Source organism: Panthera leo, chromosome F3 (genome assembly GCF_018350215.1).
Source record: "Panthera leo isolate Ple1 chromosome F3, P.leo_Ple1_pat1.1, whole genome shotgun sequence".
NCBI classification, from domain to species: Eukaryota; Metazoa; Chordata; class Mammalia; order Carnivora; family Felidae; genus Panthera; species Panthera leo.
This window is the reverse complement of record NC_056696.1, coordinates 12,921,114-12,948,205: the sequence shown is the minus strand read 5'-3', so window position 1 is coordinate 12,948,205 and position 27,092 is coordinate 12,921,114. Positions and strand designations below refer to the sequence as shown.

General features: G+C 45.8%; 2 protein-coding genes across 13 annotated transcripts in view; one reads left to right on the top strand and one right to left on the bottom strand.

Moving 5' to 3' along the window:
- SCYL3 (SCY1 like pseudokinase 3) overlaps window positions 1-21,758 on the top strand; it is a 42,514-nt gene extending 20,756 nt beyond the window's left edge. For all 10 annotated transcript variants that reach the window (XM_042926397.1, XM_042926392.1, XM_042926393.1 and 7 more), the window contains 6 exons: window positions 1,974-2,051; window positions 3,818-3,957; window positions 5,688-5,872; window positions 15,678-15,849; window positions 20,214-20,908; window positions 21,413-21,758. In XM_042926397.1, coding sequence (XP_042782331.1) covers window positions 1,974-2,051; window positions 3,818-3,957; window positions 5,688-5,872; window positions 15,678-15,849; window positions 20,214-20,908; window positions 21,413-21,472 — 1,330 coding nt within the window. In that variant the 3' untranslated portion in view covers window positions 21,473-21,758. The remainder of the gene's footprint in view (window positions 1-1,973; window positions 2,052-3,817; window positions 3,958-5,687; window positions 5,873-15,677; window positions 15,850-20,213; window positions 20,909-21,412) is intronic.
- Window positions 21,759-22,054: 296 nt separating this feature from the next.
- The window catches only part of CF3H1orf112 (chromosome F3 C1orf112 homolog), a 44,801-nt gene continuing 39,763 nt past the window's right edge, over window positions 22,055-27,092 (bottom strand). For all 3 annotated transcript variants that reach the window (XM_042926385.1, XM_042926386.1, XM_042926387.1), the window contains 4 exons: window positions 25,821-25,925; window positions 25,097-25,177; window positions 24,046-24,165; window positions 22,055-22,372 (listed from right to left, as the gene is read on the bottom strand). In XM_042926385.1, coding sequence (XP_042782319.1) covers window positions 22,172-22,372; window positions 24,046-24,165; window positions 25,097-25,177; window positions 25,821-25,925 — 507 coding nt within the window. In that variant the 3' untranslated portion in view covers window positions 22,055-22,171. The remainder of the gene's footprint in view (window positions 22,373-24,045; window positions 24,166-25,096; window positions 25,178-25,820; window positions 25,926-27,092) is intronic.

Here is a 27,092-nt window from a genome sequence, read left to right as displayed (position 1 = left end):
TTGGGGGAGGGGGAAGGAGCTCCTTTGTCTTCAGGCAAGAAGATTGTCGTCTTTGTTTGGTAATGCGTGATGGAAACGCACCGAAGTCGATTTAGAGGGAGGGGCACAATATAAGGTTAATACTGCCGCTGGATTCAGAGATGGTTTTGGACCTCTCTTCAAGGTTAGTTTGAGTTACGCGTCCTCCTTTTCTTCATTTCCGTGACCGCAGAAATTCCGCACGGGTTAATTTCACATTCATGACTTTTAGTAGCAAAATTGATGTTATGTCCTTTTGAAACTAAGGATCCTTACGTGTCAGCGGTTGGAGAGCCCGAGACAAACCGGAGCGGAGGGAAAGCCGGTGCTCTCCTCCGAGGGGGTGAATTACCTCTCCCATAGGACTAGGGTCCATGTTATTAAATGGGGCAGAGGGGTAGTTTCACTATAATTACTAGGATTTTATTGGCCACTCTGGTTTCAAAGAAACTGTTCAAAACCTTTCCCGTTACAGGAGTCTTAACCAAGGTGTTTCTGTGTCCTTTTAGAGGATTCATAGCAATATCTTACTTACCTTGATACAAGGTCTCTACAAAGAATCCTTCATAGCAAATAGATTCTCTCCACTGTTTGATAAAAGAGTTGTTTAGTAAGAATTGTATTTTTGTATTTTTTTTTTTAAACGTTTGTTTATTTTTGAGAGAGAAAGAGCACGCGAGTGGGAGAGGGGCAGCGAGAGGGGGACAGAGGATCCGAAGCGGGCTCCGCGCACACGGCACAGAGCCCTGATGCAGGGCTCAAACCCATGAACCATGAGATCATGACCAGAGCCAAAGTCAGACGCTTGACCAACTGAGCCCTCCAGGTGCCCCCCAAGAATTGTGTTTTAAACAGAGACGGGAGAGAAAGCCAGAACGCACACCAGCTCCCCCTTCGTGAAATCTGATGGTTGCCCGTGAGGAGAAGCCAGCGGGAGGACCCGGGCCGGCATCTCTTGCCGAGGCAGCTGCGCGAACTCGATTAGGCTTCGGTTGTGACATTTGTGCTTTTCTTCTGCTACTAAAGCCAGAGGGAAAGGGGTGCAGGTGTAAATGGGGAGCCCCAGGTGGCTGGCCATGCGGTGGGGCCGTGTGCTGAAGCGTCGGCCCCCCGGCCTGGCAGCCTCCTCCCGCCGGACTCGATGCAAGCCGCCCTCCCCCCGGGGGGCCCACAGCCCCCCCCCCCGCCCCCCCATCTGGCTGAGGAGATGACTGCACGGCTTCCGGCAGGAGAAATGGGGAGCCTCCCGTGACTGGCACGGACATGCCGGTCTCCCCGGCCCCTTTCACGGCTCTCACCGGAGCGGACTTGAGGTTCAGTAGCTGTTTTGCAGTGCTTCACTGCATCGCTTCCATTTCTGCCAGGACGGCTCCGCTCACCACATCGTGTGGCAGTGCAGGTTCCCGTGACCGTGGTTGCAAAAACACTGCCGAGGTGGCGGGCGTCGGTGTGCCCACCGTGTGTGCCGGAGCCTGAATCTTCTTCGCGCATCTCTTTGCTGTTCTTAAGACGCCGGATGCTCCATGGGCTCGTTCGCAGTATTTGTCTCTTGAGCGACTCAGTTATAATAGAGTCTTCTTTTTTTTAAGAGGTTTTTTTTTTTTTTAAACGTTCGTTTATTTTTTTGGAGAGAGAGAGCGTGCGCGCAGCGGGGAGGGGGAGAGAGAAGGAGAGGAAGGGAGAGAATGCCAGGCAGGCTGTGCTGCCAGCGCAGAGCCCGACGTAGGGCTCGAACTCAAAAACCACAAGATTGTGACCCTGCGCAGAAATCAAGAATCCGATGCTTAACCAACTGAGCCATCCGGGCGCCCCTATATAATGGAGTCTTCTAACTGGCAGAGGAGAATGTTTCCTTGAGTATTTTTACAGCCCGGTCTGTGGTTATGGCTTCGGTATTGAATACACCTTCTCTAATTTGCTATCCTGCATGTTTTTTTTTTCTCTTTGGCATTTAGGAATGATTTTCTAGAAGTTGTGAATTTCTTGAAAAGTTTAACATTGAAGAGTGAAGAGGAAAAAACTGAATTCTTCAAGTAAGTCCAGAAAGTTAAGGGCTTAAAATTCAGTAATTTGGGTTAAGTCCGCGTAATGACTCCTCTCCGGAGAGATGAGTCCGACGTTTACTTTCTTGGGCAAAGTTTTTCGAACGTTGCCTGCGTGTCGGGCTTTCTGCTGGGCCCTGGGATGGCTAGTTAGTGCTTAAGCGGTGACCGAGCTCGCGGGGGACGTCCCGACGGCCCAGAGGCCGAGGGAGGAGGTGGTTAGAGAAGAGGTATGGCGGGCAGAGGGCAACGCGAAGTAACGCACGGAGGCGCGTGTGTGCGCCTCGTGTACGGAGCGGCAGGCGGGCGGGTGAGTCCGCGCGTTCCCACACCGCAGTGGGTGAGAGGGGTGGGCACCCTCGGACGCGGCCGTGAGGAGCACTGCCGCTGTCTGTGAGCGGTGCACGCGGGCTGTGAAGCGGTCGGATCTCCTCGGAGGCGGCTCCCTCTGTTGCCCTTGGAGGGCGCAGAGTGATCTCTTACGGCACTCGGGTCGGCCGGTGGCCTGTGGTGGGCCTCGATGGGAGGCCCGAGGTGAGGCGGCGATGGTATGAGGAGGACGACACAGATGAGCCCCGCTTCTAACGCTGGCAAGGCCGCGGCGATCGTCCCCAAGAGCGCCGGAGGATACCCGAGGAGAGGCCCTCGCGCGCAGGGAATGTGAGGAGCTGGGTGTCGAGGGCGTCGGCGTGAAGGGGCCGTGGGACTCTAGACGGAGATGCGCGTGGGCCTTTGACCAGGTGGCTCTGAAGCCCGGGCGAGACGCGCGCAGCCTCTGAGCCGGAGAGGAGTATTGGGGTTCACCGGCCTGCCGTTGGTGACGGTTTCCCGGAGAAAGCGGTAGCATGGGGGGCACGGCAGGCCCAAACTGACCCTGGGGCCCCCACCCAGCCTTCTAAGACGGTGGCCGAGGAATGAGACGGAGCCGTTGATGGCCGGAGGAGGTGCGGGGGAGGCCGGGAAGGCTGGTGTCCCCGGCAGAGTAGAGCTCAGGAAGGGCAGGGGACGCCGTCAGGCTCCCGGAGAGCGCCCCGTCTGAGGAGCTGTTTGAGGGCGTGGCGAGCCCGTGGAGGGCGGAGATGCGCTCGGAAGGCCAGAGCGCGGACACTGGGGAAGACCTGCGGGAAGGTTTGGAGAAGGGCTGGCGGAGAGTAGCCGAAGAAGGGGATGGAGTCGGGAAGGACTTTTTTAAGGGCAGAAGAGCCGTGAGCACGTTCGTGGGCCAGGGCACCAGGCTCGCGGAGGAGGGCAGCCCCACTGGGGGTCCTGGAAGGGGCCGGGATGCTGGGGCGACAGCTGCGTGGGGGTGGCCATCAGAAGAGGTGGCGGGAACGGAAGGAGCCCGGGGGAGCCCTGTTGACGGCCTCTCCGCGCAGCAGGAGCAGGACCGTCCGCACATGGTGGCTGTGCAGGGGCCGTGATACTGTCCTCCCCGCCCCCCCATTACCTGTGTGTTCTTGACAGAGGGCTTTGACGGGTGTGACCTTAGGGAGTTGGTAAGAAAAGCCTGAATTTTGTTTCCTATGGAAACTTCAGATAATCTAACATCCTGCATCCTTCATAGCGTGGATGGGACCTTGTGTGCGCGCTGGCGGCCTTGTCTCGCGCCCCCTGCATCGACCGTTCACCTCCTCTGGCCACGTTTCCCCGTGCCTCCTTCTGACTGAAGTAGGGGAGGGCTGCGTGTGTCTACACTGGACGAGCAAGTGGATACAGTGGCACCACCGGCTGCCCAGGCTTTTCTTCTTTCCCCTCAGATTCCTGCTGGACAGAGTCAGCTGCTTGTCCGAGGAGTTGATCGCCTCGCGGTTGGTGCCTCTTCTGCTTAATCAGTTGGTGTTTGCAGAGCCAGTAGCCGTTAAGAGTTTTCTGCCTCATCTGCTTGGCCCCAAAAAAGGTGAATTTTTTTCAAAGGATTATTGGTAATTAAGGAGTTCGGGCGTTATTAGTCCTTATTTGAGCAGACTGAGATTACTGCGTGGTGTAGTTAGAGTATGGCTCCAAAAGAGTCATTGGTCCCTGAGGTGATTACTTGACTCAAACCTGGGTACCAGAGCCCGCGGGGTAAATAAGGAGCATCTTCTTGGCGAGTCAGATTTATTGTAGAAGGTGGTATATTGGAAAAACCATACATATACACATACACACACACACACATAAACACGTAAGATTCAAGTATGCAACGCACATGAAGTTTTAAGATAAGGCGTACGTCCTCACAGGGCTTTTGCATTTGCAGTTAGGCCTGTGCCTTCTTTTTTTTTTTAATGTATTTTTTTAATGTTTATTTTTGAGAGCGTGCACGTGAGTGGGGCAGAGCAGAGACAGAGGGGAACAGAAGATCTGAGGCGGGCTCTGTGCTGACAGCAGAGAGCCCAGTGTGGGGCTCAAACTCATGAACCGTGAAATCACGACCTGAGCTGAAGTCAGAAGCTTAACTGACTGAGCCACCCAGGCGCCCCTTTAATTTTTTTTTTTTTTTAGAGAGAGTGTAAACGGGGGGCGGGCAGAGGGAAGAAAACCTTAAGCAGGCTTCACGCTCAGCGCAGAGCCCGACACAGGGCTCAATCCATGACCCTGGGATCATGAGCTGAGCTGAAATCAAGAGCTGGACACTCAACTGACTGAGCCACCCAGGCGCACCTAGGCCTGTGCCTTCTGGCTTCCCAAGAGCAACCCACTTATTTTATATTTTCAGTGGAAGGACTGAAAGGCGGGAGATGACTTTCCTACCTGGAGCTTCAGTTTTTTTCTGCATGTGCAATTAAGGTTATTATTCTGATACTCTATAACTTCATAAGCACTGTAGATGGGAACGTACCAGGTTAGAGAATTTATTTTCAGAATTTATTTTCTTAAAAGATCTCCACCCAACAAAGCAGCAGCATAGGTAACTGTTTTACAGCATAGAACTTTGTTACAGCCTTTGTTATTCCCTGAGGGTTTTTGTTTCTGTGTCTGTTTTCAGTTCAACGGTAGCTGACACACATTACATCCGTCTCAGGTCCTGGAGTTTTTCTTCCCAGCTGCCATCCCTTTACTCAGTAGATCTTAGATGGCGATGTGCTTCTGAATCACCCGGGGACCTTTTTAAAAATGTGCCTGTATGGCCGATCCACTGATGGTGGGACAGCCGGGGCAGGACTATATATGTATTTAGTATTTATTTGTTTGTAAAGGCCCCCACATGATTGTGACGGCGATCTCTGATCACCGCTACCATAACTGGCAGGAAGAGAGGACCGCCCGGCATCAAATCCCATTGTGACATTTAACACCTCCTGGTTCTGCAGATGAAATTGCAGCCACGGTCCTTGATCTACCCTAGTATATGAAATTCCTCACTGGTTAAACACGGATGTATAAAGAGTTCCTGATTCAGGAGTCCCTTAAAATACGCAAGCTTTCTCTGTTGCAGGTTCAGCGTGGCACAGTATTTCACAAGGCAGAGCGTGTTTAAGGTCGTTGACCCTTGAGTAATCTGAGTCAACCAGAAAGGTGTCCTTTGCTTTGGGGCCTAGAATGTGTGGGAAGCTCTGGGCTCAGTTTCTAAATTATCCTTCATGCTCCTTTCGCTGAAATGACCATTTGCTTCTTCACGCGGAACCGCCTCTGATCGCGGGGTAGACAGCGCGCGGGGAGAAGTGCCTTGCCTGCTGTCGCCGGCCCTGTTCCGGTCGCGGGTGATCCCTGTGCTGCTGCAGCTGTTTGAGGTGCACGAGGAGCACGTGCGGATGGTGCTGCTGTCTCACCTGGAGGCCTACGTGGAGCACTTCACTCCGGAGCAGCTGAAGAAAGTCATCCTGCCACAGGTCAGAGACGGCCGGCGGGCGCAGGCTGGACGGCCGCTGCTCGTTTGGGGGCTGAAAGGAGGGGGCGGGTTCGCAGCGCTGAGGTGATAGGTTAGGGGGTCGGGAGGCCCCCGTCGGGTTGAAAAGCTCCTCGGATACCCAGGGCTGAAATTTCAGACTACATTTCCGTCCCATTCACATAGGCAGATCGATTAAACTAAGGTGTTTGGTCTTAAGCTGGGAAAAACCGTAGTTCTGTTTGCTAATTCTTTTTTTTGTTTGTTTTTTTAAGTTTATTTATTTATTTTGAGAGAGAGAGAGGGAGCACAAGCAGGGGAGGGGCAGAGAGGGAGGGAGAGACAATCCCAAGCAGGCTCTGCACTACCAGCGCAGAGCCCGATGTGGAGCTCGAACTCACAAACTGTGAGATCGGGACCTGAGCTGAGGTCAAGAGACAGACGCTTAACCGGCTGAGCCACCCAGGTGTGATCCCTTGGGGAAAGGACCAAGAACCCTTTGTGGATGTTTTGTGACAGGAAGTATACGTGTCCATAATTAAATACCATCAACAAATTAAATTATAACCGAGAGGAAGGTGAGATTATTCCTACCAGTGGTTTTCAGACTGTCTATCAGCCTCTGGGGAACCAGGTAATGAGTCACCCACTCTGGGGCTCCGGTTTATGTCGGTTTGCCATGGCTGACCTAACAAATGACCGCAAACTGCATGGCTTAAAGCAGTAGAAGTTCTCCCCCGGGTCTGGAGGCCGGTCTGAACTCCAGGTGTCAGCTTGACTCCCGCTGGTCCCTGCTGTGTCTTGGCTCGTAACTCAGGCCCGTCCGCTTCGTGGGACTTAGGGCCCACTCTAACCCAGGGTGACCTCATTTTGAGGCCATATTCTGGGTCGCTGTGAACTTTTAGGAGATAATATTCGACTCAGTAGGAGTTCTTTATTTCTTTATTTTTTAAATTTATAGCCAAGTTAGCATATAGTGCAACAGTGATTTCAGGGGTAGATTCCTTAATGCCCCTGGCCCATTTAGCCCATCCCCCCTCCCACAACCCCTGCAGCAACCCTCTGTTTGTTCTCCATATTTATGAGTCTTTTCTGTTTTGTCCCCCTGCCTGTTTTTATATTAGTTTTGCTTCCCTTCCTGTATGTTCATCTGTTTTTTATCTTAAATCCCTTATATGAATGAAATCATATATTTGTCTTTTTCTGACTATTTCGCTTAGCATAATGCTCTCTAGTTTCATCCACATAGTTGCAAATGGCAAGATTTCATTCTTTTTGATTGCCGAGTAATACTCCATTGTGTATATATACCACATCTTCTTTATCCATTCATCCATCGATGGACATTTGGGCTCTTTCCATACTTTGGCTATTGTTGATAGTGCTGCTATAAACATGGGGGTGCATGTGCCCCTTGAAAACAGCACACCTGTATCCCTTGGATAAATACCTAGTAGTGCAATTGCTGGGTCATAGGGTAGCTCTATTTTTAATTTTTTGAGGAACCTCCGTACTGTTTTCCAGAGTGGCTGCAGCAGTTTGCCTTCCCACCAGCAGTTCAAAAGAGATCCTCTTTCTCCGCATCCTCGCCAACATCTGTTGTTGCCTGAGTTATTAATATTAGCCATTCTGACAGGTGTGAGGGGGTATCTCATGGTGGTTTTGATTTGTATTTCCCTGATGATGAGTGAAGTTGAGCATTTTTTCATGTGTCAGTTGGCCATCTGGATATCTTCTTTGGAGAAGCGCCTATTCATTTCTTTTGCCCGTTTCTTCACTGGATTGTCTTTTGGGTATTAAGTTTGATAAGTTCTTTATAGATTTTTTGGATACTAACCCTTTATCTCATATGTCATTTGCATATGTCTTCTCCCATTCTGTCAGTTGCCTTTCAGTTTTGCTGATTATTTCTTTCGCTGTGCAGAAGCTTTTTATTTTGATGAGGTCCCAGTAGTTCATTTTTGTTTTTGTTTCCCTTGCCTCCGGAGACGTGTTGAGTAAGAACTTGCTGTGGCCAAGGTCAAAGAGGTTTCTCCTCTAGGATTTTGATGGCTTTCTGTCTTATGTTTAGGTTCTTTATCCGTTTTGAGTTTATTTTTGTGTCTGGTGTAAGAAAGTGGTCCAGGTTCATTTTTCTGCATGTTGCTGTCCAGTTTCCCCAGCACCATTTGCTGAAGAGACTGTCTTTATTCCACTGGATATTCTTTCCTGCTTTGTCCAATATTAGTTGGCTACACATTTGATGGTCCACTTATGGGTTCTCTATTCTGTTCCATTGAGTTGAGTGTCTGTTTTTGTGCCAGTATCATACTGTCTCGATGATTATAGCTTTGTAATACAGCTTGAAGTCCGGGCCTGTGTTGCCTCCAGCTTCAGTTTTCTTTTTCAAGATTGCTATGGCTATTCGGGTTTTTTCTGGTTCCATACAAATTTTAGCATTGTTTGTTCTAGCTCTGTGAAGAATGCTGGTGTTATTTTGAGAGGTATTGCATTGAATATGTAGATTGCTTTGGGTAGTATTGACATTTTAACAATATTTGTTCTTCCTATCCAGGAGCATGGAATCTTTTTCCATTTTTTTGTGTCTTCTTCAATTTCTTTCATAAGTTTCTATAGTTTTCAGTATATAGATTTTTCACCTCTTCGGTTAGATTTATTCCTAGGTATCTTAAGGGTTTTTGTGCAACTGTAAATGGGATCAATTCCTTGATTTCTCTTTCTGTTGCTTCATTCTTGGTGTGTAGGAATGCAACTGATTTCTGCGCATTGATTTTATATCCTGCAACTTTGCTGAATATGCATCAGTTCTAGCAGTTTTTTGGTGGAATCTTAAGGGTTTTCCATATAGAGTATCATGTCACCCGCGAAGAGTTAAAGTTTGACTTCCTTCTGGCCAATTTGGATGCCTTTTATTCCTTTGTGTTGTCTGATTGCTGAGGCTAAGACTTCCAGTACTATGTTGAATAACAGTGGTGAGAGTGGACATCCCTGTCTTGTTCCTAACCTTAAGGGAAAAGCTCTCAGTTTCTCTTCCTATTGAGGATGATATTAGCGTTGGGTCTTTCACATATGGTGTTTATGATCTTGAGGTATGATCCTTCTGTCCCTACTTTCTTGAGGGTTTTTATCAAGAAAGGATGCTATATTTTGTTGAATGCTTTCTCTGCATCTATTGAGAGGATCATGTGGTTATTGTCCCTTCTTTTATTGATGTGATGTATCACATTGATTGTTTTGCAAATATTGAACCAGCCCTGCATCCCAGGTATAAATCCCACTTGGTCGTGGTGAATATTTTTTTAATGTATTGTTGGATCTGGTTGGCTAATATCTTGTTGAGGATTTTTGCATCCATGTTCATCAGGGAAATTGGTCTGTAGTTCTCCTTTTTAGTGGGGTCTTTGTCTGGTTTTGGAATTAAGGTAATGCTGGCTCCATAGAAAGAGTTAGGAAGTTTTCCTTCCATTTCTACTTTTTTGGAACAGCTTCAAGAGAGTAGGTGTTAACTCTTCTTTAAATGTTTGGTAGAATTCCCTTGGAAAGCCATCTGGCCCCGGACTCTTGTTTTTTGGGAGATTTTTGATTACTCATTCGATTTCCTTACTGGTTATGGGTCTGTTCAAATTTTCTATTTCTTCCTGTTTCAGTTTTGGTAGTGTATATATTTCTAGGAATTTGTTCATTTCTTCCAGATTGCCCATTTTATTGGTGTATAATTGCTCATAATATTCTGTTGTTATTGTTTGTATTTCTGCTGTGTTAGTTGTGATCTCTCCTCTTTCATTCTTGATTTTATTTATTTGGTTCCTTTTTCTTTTTGATCAAACTGGCTAGGGGTTTATCAATTTTGTTAATTTTTTCAAAGAACCAGCTCCTGGTTTCATTGATCTGCTCTACTGTTTTCTTTTTTGTTTGTTTTGTTTTCTTTTTCGATAACATTGATTTCTGTTCTAATCTTTATTATTTCCCGTCTTCTACTGGTTTTGGGTTTTATTTACTGTTCTTTTTCTAGCTCTTTTAGGTGTAAGGTTAGTTTGCGTATTTGAGACCTTTCTTCCTGCTTTAGGAAGGCCTGGATTGCTATATACTACCCTCCTCTGACCGCCTTTGCTGTGTCCCAGAGGTTTTGGGCTGTGGTGTTACCATTTTCATTGGCTTCCATGTACTTTTTAATTTCCTCTTTAACTTCTTGGTTAGCCCATTCATTCTTTAGTAGCATGTTCTTTAGTCTCCAAGTATTTGTTATCTTTCCACATTTTTTCTTGGGGTTGATTTCAAGTTTCATAGCGTTGTGGTCTGAAAATATGCATGGTATGATGTCAATCTTTTTGTACTTGTTGAGGCTGAAATGTGTCCCAGTATATGTGGTCTATTCTGGGGAACGTTCCATGTGCACTGGAGAAGAATGTGTATTTCACTGCTTTAGGATGAAATGTTCTGAATATATCTGTTAAGTCCATCTGGTCCAGTGTGTCATTCAAAGCCATTATTTCCTTTTTGATTTTCTGTTTAGATTATCTGTCCATTGTTGTAAGTGGGGTATTGAAGTCCCCTATTTTTATGGTATTATTATCAATGAGTTTCTTTATGTTTGTGATTAATTGATTTATGTATTTGTTTGCTGCCACATTTGGAGCATAAATGTTTACAATTGTTAGATCTTGGTGGATAGGCTCCTTGATGATATAATGCCCTTCTTCATTTCTTGTTACAGTCTTTATTTTAACGTCTAGATTTTCTGATATAAGTATGGCTACTCCAGCTTTCTTTTGGCGACCATTAGCATGATAGATGGTTCTCTATCCCCTTACTTTCAATCTGAAGGTGTCTTTAGGTCTAAAGTGGGTGTCTTGTAACAGCATATAGATGGGTCTTGTTTTCTTATCCATTCTGTTACCCTATGTCTTTTGATTGGAGCATTTAGTCCACTGACGTTTAGAGTGAGTACTGAAAGATATGAACTTATTGCCATTATGTTGTGTTCAGAGTTGGAGTTTCTGGTGGTGTTCTCTAGTCCTTTCTAGTCTGTTGTTTTTGGTCTATTTGGTTTGTTTGTTTGTTTGTTTGTTTTTGTTTTTTGTTTCATCTTTTTTCCCTTCAGAGAATGCTCCTCAAAATTTCTTGCAGGGCTGGTTTAGTGGTCACAAACTCCTTTAATATTTGTTTGTCTGGGACATGTTTTATCTCTCCTATTTTGACTGACAGCCTTGCTGGATAAAGAATTCTTGGCTGCATATTTTTCCAATTCAGCACATTGAATATATCCTGCCACTCCTCTCTGGCCTGCCAAGTTTTTGTGGATAGGTCTGCTGCAAACCTGATCTGTCTTCCTATGTAGGTTAAGGAATTTTTTTTTCCCTTGCTGCTTTCATGATTCTTTCCTTGTCTGAGTATTTTGTGAATTTGATTATGATATGCCTTGTTGATGGTTAGTTTTTTGTTGAATCTAATGGGAGCCCTTTGTGTTCCCTGGATTTTGATGTCTGTGTCTTTCCCCAGTTTAGGAAAGCTTTCCTCTATGATTTGCTCACATAAACCTTGTACCTAATTCTCTAATTCTTAAATCGTGCTTTTTTGCCTTAGTCTCCCTCTTTTTTCTGCTTCATTGTTCTCCATAAGTTTGTCCTCTATCTCACTGATTCTCTGCTCTACTTCATCTATCCTTGCCACCGTGACAACCATTCAAGATTGCAGCTCAGTTATAGCATTTTTTGTTTCATCCTGACTAGCTTTTACTGCTGTTATCTCTGCAGAAAGGGATTCTAATCTGTTTTCAACCCCAGCTAGTATTCTTATTATCGTGATTCTAAATTCTGGTTCAAACATCTTGGTTGTATCTTTGTTGATTAAGTCCCTGGCTGTCATTTCTTCCTATTCTTTCTTTTGGGGTAAATTCCTTCATTTCATCATTTTGAAGGAAGAAAAGGAATTAGTAAAAAAAAAAATTTTTTAAGTAAAAACAACACAAAAAAATCAAATAATGCTAGATCCTAAGTGTATTTTGGTCTGGTTGTTTAAAGGAGCTTGGTAGATTCAAGAAAAAAGGAAAAGAAAAGAAAAAGGAAAAAAGAAAAAAAAAGGAAAACGTTTGAAAATTAGATATAATGAATACAATGAAATAGAATAAAATGAAATGATGGAAGTAAAATAGAATTTAAAAAATTTTAAAAAACGTAGTAGAAAAAAGTTAAAAATCTTTTTAATAAAAATGGAAAACAAAAATAAATGTTTTGTCTTTATTCAAAAATAAGAAAAAAAGATTGAATAGATGGATCAGTGAAGAGACTGAAATATGATTGAAATTACATCGGTTTCCCCTAAAAGTCAAACTATGAAGTTTGTAGTGCATAAACTAAGCAGGCGGAGAGATTCTTGGTGTTCCTCAAATGTGTAGTTGCCTTTTGAGCAGGGCTTAGTGTAACGGCTCCATTCTCCACTAGGTGGCACTGCTTCACTTACTGGGGAGGATTGTTTTGGCGCACGTAGGCATGTATGCGCATGTGCGGGTCAGATGAAAATGGCATAACCCAGCTACCCGGTTTCACCCTGTCTCTAGTATCAGAACTCTGTGTTCTTCCCAACTGGCAATCAAGCCTCATTTGTCTCCAACTTCTGTCCACTCCCCGCTTTTATACTGTTCTTGACCAAGCCATCAGGCTGCCAAGCGGCACCTCCTCCTGAGTTTTATCTCAGATGGTGGCTGTGTTTCCCAACCCCTCACTTCTGAGGGACTTCGGCTTTGACCTGTTCTGACCCTCCGGGGGAGGGTCTCACCAAGCAATGGCCGGGTGCCCACCTGCCCCAGAAAAAGTTCACGTGATGGTGTAGCAGCGTTTCAGTGATTATGGAAAATCACAACGCACATCTGGCACCGAGCTTCCCCCTTATCATCCTTGTTCCAGTGAATGTGGTTCTCCAGGGTCCGGTGGCACCTTTGCCTGTGTGGGGGCCACACAGCCTCTACCAAATGTCCTCCCAGCAGGGGAACCACCTCTCCTTCTGTGGCCCGTGGCATCCTCAGGCCACACTCTCTACCCCTGGGGATTCGCCCTTCCCACCACAGCACCGCCAGGTGTTGAGCTGTGGAGCCTCAGACTCTGCGCTCCCCCTTTTTAGAGTCTTAATGGAATTTATTTTATTTTTTTTTTTTTTTTTAATTTTTTTTTTTTTTTTTCAACATTTATTTATTTTTGGGACAGAGAGAGACAGAGCATGAACGGGGGAGGGGCAGAGAGAGAGGGAGACACAGAATCGGAAACAGGCTCCAGGCTCCGAGCCATCAGCCCAGAGCCTGACGCGGGGCTCGAACTCACGGACCGCGAGATCGTGACCTGGCTGAAGTTGGACGCCCAACCGACTGCGCCACCCAGGCGCCCCGAGTCTTAATGGAATTTAAACCCTCTCCTTTCTCCCCCTTTTTGTTCAGTCCCTTGTGTACTCTTCCTCTTCTCTCCACAAGCAAAAACAGCTCCCTGCCCTCTGCGGCTTCTCTCTCCCCCAGCTCACCTCTCTGCACCATGTACCTGCTGAGTTCTGTGGTTCAGGTTGTGCGTATCGTTTTGTTAACCCTCAAATCGGTTTTCTACGTGTGCAAGATGTTTAGTGTTGATCTGGCTGCATTTCAGGGACAAGAGACAAAAAAAAAACTTTCCTTGCTGTTCCGTCATCTTGGCCCCTCCCTCAGTATGAGGTTTTAAAAGATTTTGTCAGCCATGTGGTATCTTTCAAATAATTTGTTTTCCTATGAGATTAATTTATTTATAAATTATTTGTAAGGCCTGGTGTTATGCCAGGTCTTGTGCATAGGTCCTGGGGCCATAGGGGTATATAACACACCTTGCTTTCAAGGAGCTGGGAGGTGGGAAAGATAGGTGTTTGTCACCTGTTACTGTACAACCACCCCAAAACTTAGTACCTGAAACATTTTTTTATTTAAAAAATTTTTTTAACATTTACTCATTGTTGAGAGAGGGAGAGACAGAGCATGAGCAGGGGAATGGCAGAGAGAGAGGGAAACACAGAATACGAAGCAGGCTCCAGGCTCTGAGCTGTCAGCACAGAGTCTGACGTGGGGCTGGAACTTGTGAACCATGAGATCATGACCTGAGCTGAAGTCGGATGCGTAATCGACTGAGCCATGCACATGCCCCAAAAGTCATTTTTTTCTCAGAATTCTTTGCATTGACTGGGCTCAGGTTGGGAATTCTGTTGCTCCACATGATGTCAGCTGATGAGCAGTCCCCTGGGGCCCATTGAGGCTGATGCACGGAAAACGGTTCCTTGACACCTTGAAGGGGATGGCTGGGTCTCTCTCCCCAGGTGGTCTCAGGATGTCTCGGGGCCTCTGTTCCCCTTCGTCCCATCTCCAGCGAGGGAGGTGGACTCCTTACAGGGCTGCCCGGGGCTACCAGAAGTGCCAGAGCAGCCTTCTGGAGGCATAGGTTAGGAGTGGACAGTGTCACTTCTGTTATGTTCTCCTGGTTCGAGCGAGTCGCAGAAGTCAGCTGAGGTTCATTAAGTGTGGGTTTGCATAGGGCATGGATACTGGGGGCCACGGGGGCCTGGCCGGCTTTAGGGCCAAGCAAGCACAACATGGCACTTTGTATTTACATTTGCAGCAGCAATTGTTACCCTGATGTAGTGGTCTCTGAACATATAGACGAGGGACGAAGCATCCTCTCTCTGAGAGGAGTCCTCCTACGTCTCAGAATTGGCCCTGAGTTGAGGTCAAAGAATGCGTAGGTTTTCAGCACGTGAAAGACCGTGAAGACTCTCACTGGAGTTCTGTCCTATGTAGGGGAATAGCTTGGCCGATTTTTATGTGCTAGAAAGTTCCTTTTGGTAGCAGTGTGGAAGATGGACCGTAGGAGGGGAGAGGAGGTAGGAGGCTGTTAGAATAGTCCAGCTAAGAGAAGACAATGTCTGGGGGACATATGACAGTGGTCATGGGAGAGGGACATATAAAGGGTAGAAGGGTAGGACGCAGCTGCTCACGAGAGAGGAGAGGCTTGAGGATGACTGAGGTTTGTGGCTTGGGTGGTTTGTTATTGTACAGTTAGCCTACTTGATGGAATTCTCATCATTTGTGAAAGAAACACTTTATTTGTACAGCTTTGTTCTGAGAACGTGCCTGATTTGTTAGCATTGGACCTGAACATCATCTTAGTCTTGCTGGAAGTCTTGATCTTAGATAAATGAGGAAACTAGAAACTAGAAAAATTAAACGATTGGTCAGTCTAGGTGTCTGCAGTTAACCCCTCTGCCACAGTTATGGACTCTTGTCACTCAGTGTCTTTTGACTGGAGTATTTAGATTCTCCCAAGAATTTGGAAAATCCTCTACAGCAGTACTACCCTGAACACCCCGTCTTAGCCGATCTGACACTGAGCAGGGTCAGGCCTGGTTGGTATTTGCTGGGAGGCGTCCTGGGAGTACTGGGTGCTGTCGGCTTAAGAGACTGGAGATCTCCAGAGCACTCAGCTGCCTTTGGTCCTGGGGCGGGAGCTGACAGGCATCACGAACAAGCCTAGAACCTTTCATAGCAATTCAACACAATAATTTTATGCGATTTCCAATAGATTTATTTTTGCTTTTATTGTGTTTTCTACAATGTGTGGGTCTGTGATTGATTGGGAGGGGGACCTATTGGGCCTTGCCCACCAGTAGTTTGACAGCTGCCGACTCGGAGCACGTGTGTAAGAAATGAAGTCATCTGAACAAGCGCGGTCTGATTGCAGCCCAGGTGCTGGCTGATGGGGAAAAAGACAGGCCGTGTGGTCGCGTACACTTACCACCTGATTTACTCCTAGGTCTTGCTGGGCCTGCGTGATACCAGTGATTCCATTGTGGCAATTACTCTTCATAGCCTAGCAGTGCTGGTGTCCTTACTTGGACCAGAGGTGGTTGTGGGAGGTGAAAGGATCAAGATCTTCAAACGCACTGCCCCAAGTTTTACTAAAATGGTGGACCTTTCCCCAGAAGGTAAGAATGATTAAATGGGCTAGCTTTTTATCTTAAATATTGTTGTTTCAACGAAATTTTTAACATTATACAAGTAAGGCAGGTGGGTTGTCTTCAGTCGGAGGATAGAGACAACTGTAAAGAAAGCATAATTTCCCTCTCCCGGTTCCTTCTGGGTGTATAAGGTAATCAGTTTTAATAGTTCAGTGGGAATCTTTTCTTCCTTTTCTTAGGCCCATAAAGATACACAGGTATCTGTGTATACACACACACACACCCACATATCAGATTTTTTAACAAAACAATGAGAAAATACTGTGCCCAATTCTACAACTTAATTTTTTCGTGTAGTGCCTTTTCAGGGACTCGTCTCCAGGTCAATACGTAGAAATGTCACTTTTTTGACAGCTGCCTAATATTTCATTGAATACGTTTCATTTAGTGATTTCCCTGTTGATGGATATTGCTTTCATTTCTGGATTTTTAAGCACTACATTGCTGCAGTAGATGTCCTTGTACTTGTATCTTGATGTAGTTTGCCTTTTATTGCTAGAGGATAAGGTCCCACACGTAGACTTACTGGGTCAAAGAATGTATTTAAAGTTTTATGGATACTCTCTGTCAGTTTCTAGAGGTTGTAGCAGCTCTTAACAACACTAGATGTTTAAGTCCTTTTGATTTTGATGGCCTCTTAGGTAAGTAGCTGTTGATTTTTAAGAACTTCAAGAAATACTTATTTCTGGCATATTCCAATTGGATATTACATGGCACGTAGCAATAATTGTTGGTCTTTATAGATTGTAAAAAGTCAAGAATAAAAATTTTATATCAACGGCATTGCTTCTTTGTTCCTTGATACAACCCTGATAGGATGGTGACCTTGTTAGGAAACGCGGATCTCTGATTCAGTTCTCACGGATGGTGAATTAGCACGGAAAACGTTACAGTAGAAAAGAACTATCAGATAGACTATTCTCTAATTCTCATGCCAGGAGAATTTTTATTTTATTTTATTTTATTTTAATTTAATTTTTTTATTTATTATTTTTTTAACTTTTTAATTCAAACCCGTTAGTTAACATATGGTATAATGATAATTTCAGGAAGAGAATTTAGTGATTCATCACTTACATAGAACACCCAGTGCTCATCCCAACAAGTGCCGTCCTTCATGCCCATCACCCATTTAGCCCCTCCCCCCACCCAACACCGTGGCAGCAACCCTCAGTTTGTTCTCTGTATTGAAGAGTCTCTTATGGTTTGTCTCCCTCTGTTTTTATCTTCTTTTTCCTTCCCTTCCCTATGTTCATCTGTTTTATTTCTTAAATTCCACGAGTGGAATCATGATATTTGCCTTTCTCTGACTTATTTCACTTAGCATACTTTAGTTCCAAAAAGATTTCATTCTTTTGATCGCCGAGTAATATTCCGCTGTATATATTTACTACACCTTCTTTATCCATTCATCAGTCGATAGACATTTAAGACTCTTTCCATACTTTGGCTATTGTCGATAGCGCTGCTGTAAACATGGAGGTGCGTGTGCCCCTTTGAGTCAGCATTTTTGTGTCTTTTGGATAAATAACCTAGTAGTGCAGGTGCTGGATTGTAGGGTGGTTCTATTTTCAGCTTTTTGAGGCACCCCCACACTGGTTTCCAGAGCACTGCACCAGTTTGCGTTCCCACAAGCGGTGCAAGAGGGCTTCCCCTTTCTCCACATCCTCGCCAACATCTGTTGTTTCCTGAGTTGTTCATTTTAGCCATTCTGACAGGGGGGAGGTGGTACCTCCTTGTGGTTCCAGGAGGGTTTTTAAAGCAACGCTGGCTTCCTGAGGTTTTGATAGGTCCAACTCTTCTTGGTGCTGATGAAATAAATCATTGTCAGTCAGGAACTCGAGGGTGACGAAGCTGCTCGCTCACTGACTAGGATATGTTTGGAGCACGTTGAGTGAATGGAGTCTGTGTGGTACCAGGTAGTTTTGTTTTGTTTTTTGTTTTCAAGCCGAGTACACCAAACAGCAAATGAGAGATTTATTTATATTTCATACCAGAGGAATCTGTAGGGGAGGAAGGGTTTTGGGATGCAGTTTTGGGATAAGGCTGGGGGCATCGGTGTCCGAGGGCAGCTTTGTTGCATGTTGAGTCCCCACTCCAATCTGTTTTATTTATTGGATGCAGTTTCCTAATTGTGGACTTTCTATAAACTGTTGACCTATAATCTTAGTAAGAAACCGAAAAGGCACCAAAGTAGAACAGATGAATTTTTTTTTTTAATTTTTTTTAACGTTTTACTTATTTTTGAGACAGGGAGAGACAGAGCATGAACAGGGGAGGGTCAGAGAGAGGGAGACACAGAATCCGAAGCAGGCTCCAGGCTCGGAGCTGTCAGCACAGAGCCCGACACGGGGCTCGAACTCACGGACCGCGAGATCATGACCTGAGCCAAAGTCGGCCGCTTAACCAGCTGAACCACCCAGGTGCCCCGGGATGAATTTTTACTAAAATAGATTTTTCTAAAGACTTTCAGTGACTTAGCTGAGCTCTTCATCCAAGATGGCTGCCGAGCCCTGGTGACTGCCTGCATTTCATTTTTTGAAGCATTTCAAGTTTAGAGTTAAGAGTGGACCTTCTTCTGAACAACGTGGGGGAATGCTGGGGAGGAGCATGTCCATAGGAGGGTACCCTTGGACTTTTTTTTCCTCCTTCTGCTCCCTTGCAGTTTACCTATATGGTCAGACTTAAGAATATGGGATAATAGTGAGATTTATGAAAAGGGAAGAGAATTGGAGAAGGGAACATTGGTAAGAGACACTGGTAGGCCCTCGCGGGGAGGATGGTAGCAGAAGCAAGCAAGAAGGTGCTGGGCTTGTAGAGGTCAGACCCTGCAGGGCCCGGCAGGCCTCACTGTGATGACTTACCCCAGGCCCTTCCAGGAAGAGGAAGTACTAAGCCAAAAATTTTGCTAGAAACTTTTTGACCAATGTCCACGGTGGAATATGAACTTTTAGGTAAACTGTTAAAGACTGCATTTTCTGGAAACAATTTTTTTCCCCAATTGGAAGTTAAATGTCTATAGCATAAAATTTACCAATTTTAACTGTATAGTTTTGTAGCATTAAGTACATTCACGTTGGCGTTCTTGTACTCTCGGACTTTTATTCTTAGTAGAATCAATTATGGTTTTAAATCACCAAAGTGTTCAAAAGCCGTTAACTCTTATAAGTAGGTATCCTAAAGGTTCTGTCTAATCCAGCTTCTCAGCTAGCTCTTGAATCCTTTTGAGTCCCTTACCGCCACTTAGACACTCAGCCCGTCCGTAAACACCCGGAGGACAGGTGTTTCTTCAGATATTTGAAGATGCTCTCTTCCTGCAACTTCTCTTTTGTCTGTGTTAAATACACCCATTTCTCTTAACTGTTGCTCACCTACCCTGTTAGAACAAGAAGCAATTTCTTAGCCCTTTTACTTTGGGGAGTTTTTATGTATCTTCATACTGTCCCGTGTACGTCATCGTCTGTAGCCAGCAGGCTCAGATGCGCCAATCTTGGAGAACCCCTCCTCTGGGGTTTTTCTGGCAGCACGTCCAGCAGCAAGAAGCATGTGCAGAGCGATTGTTCCAATACTCTTACACAGACAGGGAGAAATACTCAATTTATGTAGCTTTTCCACTGTTTGGATGAATGTTCTCCTGAGTATTAAGTTTTAAATTCTGAAAATTAAGGGCACCTCGGGAATACTGAGGCTGATTTCTCGTATCACTTTGGACTTTGTAGTCACCTGGGGTCACATCTGCTTTTCCTGGACTACAGGGTACCTGCCGACAATTTCTTTGTGACTGGTGAGGAGAGCTGGTGACGGGTCTTCGGTGCAGCATTCTCCAAATTGGGTCCGAGGAGGACAGTTTTGTTAGATGGCAGTAGGTTTTCCGTGAGAGACAGAGTGGCGTGGTTACGTTTGGGAAAGCGTTAGGAGTAGCGTCCGGCCGCGTTGCACCAGACTCCACGGCCTTGCCCACGTTTGAGAAATCTGTTTAAAATGAGGGTGTGTCCGGTTGAGCACATGACACTTTTTTGGGGGTGACACTGCCTGGCTTAGAACCTTTCTCTATCCGTTTATAGACAGTTACGCCAACAAACGTTGAACATCTGGGAAAGGATCGGACGCTCCGCCTGCTGCTTGGTGTGCTTCCCTCAGAGTGTGGGTTAAGCATTTGAGTAACTTAGTTCTGTTACGTTCTGCGGGGATTCTCTTCTGTAGCTACAGTTTAGTAGCCTGGATATTTCTACGAAATGAGAGCCAGACCTTGTGTGCGTGTTAACCTTTTCCTAAATATATGGCTTGCTCTTAACATTTTATGAGGGTAACTTTTGTACTTATGGCCACAGGTGATCAATATTCTCAGCCTATCAAATTCCCCATGAACGGACTCTCCGATGTGAAAAGTACCTCAGGAGACCGTGAAAACTTCTCATCAAGTTCTAAGAAGTCTGAGGAGTGGCCCGACTGGAGCGAGCCGGAGGAGCCTGAAAACAAAGCTGTCAGCATCCAGATTGGTCCCGCGGAACCCCGCGATGCCTCCACGTCCCCGCTCCCTAACTTGAACACGGAGGAGGCGTCATGGGATGACTTTGAGCCCAGCAGCTTAGACAGTGAAACAAACGCGGGAGGAGGAGTCCCCGCTGTGAGACCTGGGGCCGCAGGGGGACCTGAGCCCATTCCTGCCTCGTTTTCACTCACGGAAGAGCCCAAGCCTTCGAAACCCGGCCTGTGCCAGAAGGCCGGTCTTGCGCCAAGCGGGGATGACCCGGGCCACACCGAGCCCCCAAAAGTGTCACCAGAAGGACGCCTTAAGGTTCCGTCCGAACTGGGTTTAGGAGAGGAGTTTACCATTCAAGTGAAAAAGAAGCCAGTACGAGATCCAGAGTTGGACTGGTTTGCGGATATGATCCCAGAAATTAAGCCTTCGGCTGCTATTCTCATTTTGCCTGAACTGAGGACAGAAATGATGGTTTCCGGCGAGGATGACGTCCCACCAGCGATGCAGTTTTCCTCGAAATTCGCTGCAGCAGACCTTACCGAGGTGAGGATCGGTAAATCGCGTCGCTAGCGTCGGGGTGTCCTCGTCCGTGCCGGTTGCCCGGTCTCGTTTGTCACGCCTGCCGTTTTCCCAGGGAGGGAAGCGACTGACGCGCACAGCTGCTTAAAATGAGGATACGGGCAGTTCCTGTACCCGAGGGCTTCCCTTCCCCAGAAGGATGTAGCGTGCTCAGCAAAGTGTTTTAACTGGCCACTGGTTATGACCAGGATAACCTCTTTATGGGGAGAGGGATGAAGCCAAGAATAGGGTGTCTTCAGATTGATTTTGGATTGATACGGTCCTCGGGAGGTTACCTTACAAAGCTGCGGCTTTATGATTCTGGAACCAAAGCGAGCCTCCCCTCGGCTTCCTGTTCACAGGGAGGGAGGGAGTGTACTGAGCACGAGGAAGTCTGTTCTGGCGTCGAAAGGCAAGCGTTAGGCTCCTTTTGATTCAGAAATGACTGGTTTCAGCAGGCTGCCCTTGGTTTGCTTTATCTTGCTGCAGGGAGAGTCCGAAGGCTGGGGAGACGAAGGGGAGCTGAACTGGGAAGATCACAACTGGTGACAACGGGCGGAACTTTAGGGCAAAGGATTTCTTTAAAAAATCCAACTAATACCTCAAAAGCGGGCTCTGCAGACCGGAAAACCCAGAAGCACCGTTTTCCCCGCCTGTGCCAACTGAAGCGTGAGCCCCCGAGTGGCGGCGCCCGGGCACCGGTCCTGTGGAGGGGCCTGGGCGCGTCTGCCTGAGGCCAGTTTCTGTGAAGGGCAAGCAGCCGTGGAAAGGTTGAATTTACTGCTTGTTTTCCAGGACAATTCCAGAGGTAAAGAAAATAAATACAAAAATTCAAGCTGATTAGCTTAATTCTGTGCCATTTCTTTAACAAAAGAGTAAGCTTTACTACGAGATACAACTTACTGAAAAAGTTTTAGCTATAAAGTATATAAATGATTTTAGATTGCTGAGGTTTCCTTAGGCAGCTTATTTATTTGTTTACAGATGTACGAGTGAGGGGCCCTGTGGGGACCTGGGCAGTTCCTGACTGTTCCACATGTATCACGTTGTACCAAAGCTCTTCATGAGAAACCTCCCCCCTCGACCTGTTCTCTAAATAAATGTCCAATAAAGACTATTTTCGCTAGATTCAACTTTACAAAAGTTGTTTTATATGTGCTAGAAAACGCATAGTTCCATCAGTGCATTCATTTACAAAACACAGAGCAGGCTGACAAAGATGATTCGGGGGGGTGGGGATCGGTCCATTCAGGGGCCACCTGAGAGTACAAGTCGTTTTAGCCTATCCATCCTTTCTTGGAGCATCTCCAGTTTCACTACAAGCCAGTCCGGAGCAGGAGACTTCCGGAGTAATAGTTCCACCGCCTCCAAGGCCACGGATGCTGCCTGTAGTGCTGACCCGCACTCTTCTTCCGCAGGGAGCTCACGACGGGCTCTTTTTGCGCAAGGCTGGCAAATGAGAATAAGCTGCGATAAGTAATGCCATGATACCCATCTCAAAGATGATAAAGAACTTTCTTTCTGGAGTTCTGAACTGTGAAGTTTTATGTGCAAATTTTATTTAGTCATTGGTTCACCAGGGGAGGAGTGAACCACCACCCCTACAATCACCTAGAAAACTCTGGGAAGGCATTTCTGGTTAGTTCCACTAACATTAGCGCCCAAGGAAACTAAGAGAAACGCCTGCCTCATCCAGTCATTTCCAGTGAGTTTCTTTGGGATTATCTTGCAATCTGTCCTGACAAAAAAGCCCCAAGTATGAATTTTCTAAATGGTTCCAGTTTACTTTTTAATGCTAAGTTTATAAATGAGGAGAGCTGTGGTCTTTCGGAAACTTTTACGGCCAATTCCAGAAACTGTCAGGCTTTTAGCATCACCGCACTGGGGTGGGAACTGGGGCTGAGCCACCTTTTGTGATCACGGCCTTCCTAAGGAAGGTCATAATAAATTCGAGAGAGAAAAAAAAAAAAACATGCACAAGCAGGGGAAGGGCAGAGAGAGAATCCCAAGCAGACTCCGTAAGTCAGTGCAGAGCCCAATGTGGGGCCTGAACTCACAAACCATGAGGTCGTGACCTGAGCTAAAACCAAGAGTCGGACACCCAACTAAGTCATCCAGGGCCCCATGGTCATAATAAATTCTTGAGGGCTTATTTACACTGATATGTAACTTTCAGGCTTGAAATCTGTAAAACTAAGTCTTTCCTGAAGACTAGTTATAAACAAACTTTTCTTTTTACAAAAGTTATAACTAAACTCACCAGAATATCGTTCATTTGGACTATGATTCTATATACATGTGTATATCAGTGCTCAAAACAATATTCTGAATATCCTTAGGGGTATCAGATTTTTGCCTTTTAATAGGTAGATGTGATTTCTAGACACTGCCCAGAATTATCCGGCTGGGTTGATGAATGAAGCAAGGGATCAGCCTAAGCATCTTGGAAGGTGAGTTCATTGGTTTTCCGTGGTTCAGAAACTACTGTTTGTCACTTCACTGATAACAAATACAGAACTTTCCCAAAAGTTACTACAAACAATTGAAAGTCCTGTTGAAAGAGCAGGGACAGTATGATGTTAAAACTTATTTGCAAGGGTGCCTGGGAGGCTAAATTTGGTTATATGTCCGACTCTTGGTTTCGGCTCAGGTCATGATCTCACAGTTCGTGGGTTCAAACCCCACACCAGGCTCTGTGCTGACAATGTGGAGCCTGCTAGGAAAGAAGAAATGTGATTTTTTAAAGAGCAGCTACTGTAAAACAGAATTTTACATTTCTAGATCTATTTGATTATATTTTAAAAATGCTTATTTTTGAGAGAGAGAGAGCGCTTGAGTGGGAGAGGGACAGAGAGAGAGAGGGAGACATAGGATCTAAAGCAGTCTCCAGGCTCTGAGCTGTCAGCACAGAGCCAATGGGGGCTCGAACCCACAAACTGTGAGATCATGACTTGAGCCAAAGTTGGCCGCTTAACACCGACTAAGCCACCCAGGTGCCCCGATGTGATTATATTTTGATATTCAATAGGAGGCCAGGAACCATCCTGGTTTTTTTTTTCACTTTTATCAGTAAGAAGGGCAGAATTTCTCTTAAAGCTTGACCCATACTATAAAGTCCATACCTGTAAAGACGACCGCTTTGCTTCTTCTACAGCGACGTTAGCAAAGCGTTCCCAGAAAATGGTTTTTTCCTGTTTCACACGTTCCACCCTGGCAGCCGCGGTTTCATCTACAAACCCAGTCTGCCACAAATCGTGAAAAATCAAGTAAACACCAAGCATTCTCTGACAGACAGAAAATGCTGTGATATTCAGAAAATGAGAAGACGCCGTGCATGTGTGTGTAAGCACCCAGTATTAAACTATTCTGGCTTAGCCTGTGAGCTGGGCAGGTTTTGGAAGGTGGACTCATCTGTAAATGCACCATCTTCGTGTAATTTGGATAAAATCACTCTCCAGTGTTCTCCTTCCCCACAGAAAAGCCAAAGTGTCTTCTTTCCAGGAAAAACTGATAGTCTGCGAACCTTCATTGTACAGGGTGAGAAACTGGTAAAAACAACATGTACACACATACTTCACCAGCTGATGTGTGAGGTATACGTGCGTATAAACAGCCACATGGCCCCGTTTAATAATGGGCGTGGTACAAAAAAAATCAGTAGTTGAGCATAATGCACTTTCTCTGGTCTTCGAAATCTGTGGCTTAATGTCCTGCTAGTGTTGCAATTAGCCCCTTATGCCCCAGAACTGCCCCCACAGAAGTTCCAAGGTGTGCACAGACATGGGAGCCAAATGACTCAACAGTTGGGTTCTAACTATTAAAAACAGCTTTAGCAATGTCACAGTTTGGAAAACTAGGTCTTTTGTTGGCGCAGGAAAGCCACGTAAAATTCTACGTAAATGAGAGGAGTAAACGCGGCCTCTCAGGCCCCCAGTTCTCCATGCGAATCTAGGAGGGTAACGTTCGGGGCCCCTCGGTCCTCTCACTGCCTGAACTCACAGCGACTCCGCCCGGTCTCTGACCTGTCATCTGGCCCCGGCTGTTTAACTTGTGTCACCTGTGTGCTGAGCGCTATGAACAATTTAAGAAGATACTTAAGTCGGTTACAATCATACAATTTTAAAAAATGACAAAATACGTGATCCCACTATTTTGATCTACATAAATAAATACCTTCTCCAGAAAGGATACAACTTTGTTCTTGGTTTCTTCGGAACTGAGACACTGTGGGACTATCTCTTCATGATTTGTTCCCTATCAAAAGATTGATAAACGAGATCGATTTTAATGTATTTCAACAACTTGCAAAGACAAATACATGAGTTTTAAGAGCAACTTAAGAATGCATTTTAAAAGAAAACTATCCGAGGACACTCAGAAGACCGTCAGCTCACAGTCCCTTCAGGGCGCCTCAGGACGACGCAGCGTTCTGCACGGGCACGGCACTGTGAGCTTTAGTCACCTCTGCCCGGTCTCTGGGCCCCTTATGAGCACAGGCGTGACTGCACAGCGACAGGCAAGAAGGCTCACCTTCTCCATGGACCTGAGCTCGCGGGGCTCTGTGTTTATCTCCCTAACTCCTACGATAGTTTGAGATGAAACGTGTTACTGATTTCAAACTCAAAAATACTGTCTGGAAGACAGTGTCCGAGTTAGTAGGCCTGGTCTGAATGCTCGGTTCTGGTTGTTACCACCCTTGACCTTAGGAAAGTCCCTTCATTTCTCTATGCTTCATTTTTAGATCCTGTAAAATAGATTGTTAGCAATACTTCCTCCAGCAGAAAATTTTAATGACCAAGATCAAAAGTAGCTCAATAAATGTTTCTAGAACGTTTTAAAATATTGCAAATATTAAACTGTTTTGGAGGTCATTATGATAGGCTGGTCTTATAATTACCTGGGCAAACTGAGTAAACGCCTCTAACGTATGTTGTTCTAGTATCCAGTTCCCGTCAGCTAACAGTAAGGCAAAAATAGAAGATAGGTTGGGCAGAATTTTGTCCTACAAAGAGAACCAAACCTTATTAGAGGAAAATCTCAGTAGAGTACATTCACTCTTCTTTATTTATTTTGAGAGAGAGCACGAGTGAGCAGGGGAAGGGTAGAAGGGAGGGGAGAGAGAGAATCCCAAGCAGGCTCCACGCTGTCAGCAGGAAGCCCGATGAACCGTGAGATCCACGAACCGTGAGATCATGACCTGAGCCAAAATCAAGAGTCAGACACTTAACCAACTGCACCATCCAGGCGCTCCAACATTCACTATTCTTAATGTCAGGTTTCCCCAATTCTGTCCCCGTGAGCACACACTAATCCACGTTAGGTCATGTCACTCCTTTGTTCAAATGCTTCCAACAGCTTCTCATTTCCTTCGGAGTAAAGGCTGAAGTCCTTACAATGGCCCGGAAAGCCCCACTACCGGTGTGTTAGCTCTACTGGCTTCCCTCCATGTATCAGACGTGCTCTCAAGAGGGATCAGGCTTACGATTTCCCCCACGTGCAGGACGCTTCCCCCAGATACCTGCATGGCTTGCTCTCTCAGCTTCAGGATTCTACTCACAGCTCACCTCGGTGAGGACGCCACTGCCAATAACCCGTTTAAAACCGTACCACATACACATTCTCTCCTTCCCACCCTTGCTTGCTTTCTCTCCAGAGCACATGCACTATTTCATATGCTACGTCACTCCTTCTTAGTTGCCTTCCGACAGGCTGAGGGTGGATATTTATTAGTTTGTTCATTAATGAATCCCCAGTGATTAAAACAGCACCTGACACACAGCAAAAACTCAGCAATATTTTTCTTGAATAAAATGTCATCTCCTGGCTTTAAAGGCTCTTATACGCCGATGAATCCACCAAATTTTTCAGGCCTTTGCTCCGGGGAATATATAATTTCTGCTAATAAACCATTTGTTCCACATCTGGGCCCATCAGGGTGCATAGCTATTCATAAATGAGACAGTATTTTGGAATTTATCTTCTGCTAAAAAGAAGACAGCTCGAATGCAAAGATCTTTGCATACTTCTGTCCAGAGTTTAAAAGAAGCTGTCAACATCTACCTTTCTCTCATGAAACATAACCTTGTGTGGTGAAAATAGTATGATACCATTTACTTGTGAGCAAATAAGAGCCCTTTAGAAACTAGCCAGTTAAATGTTTCTATTGCAA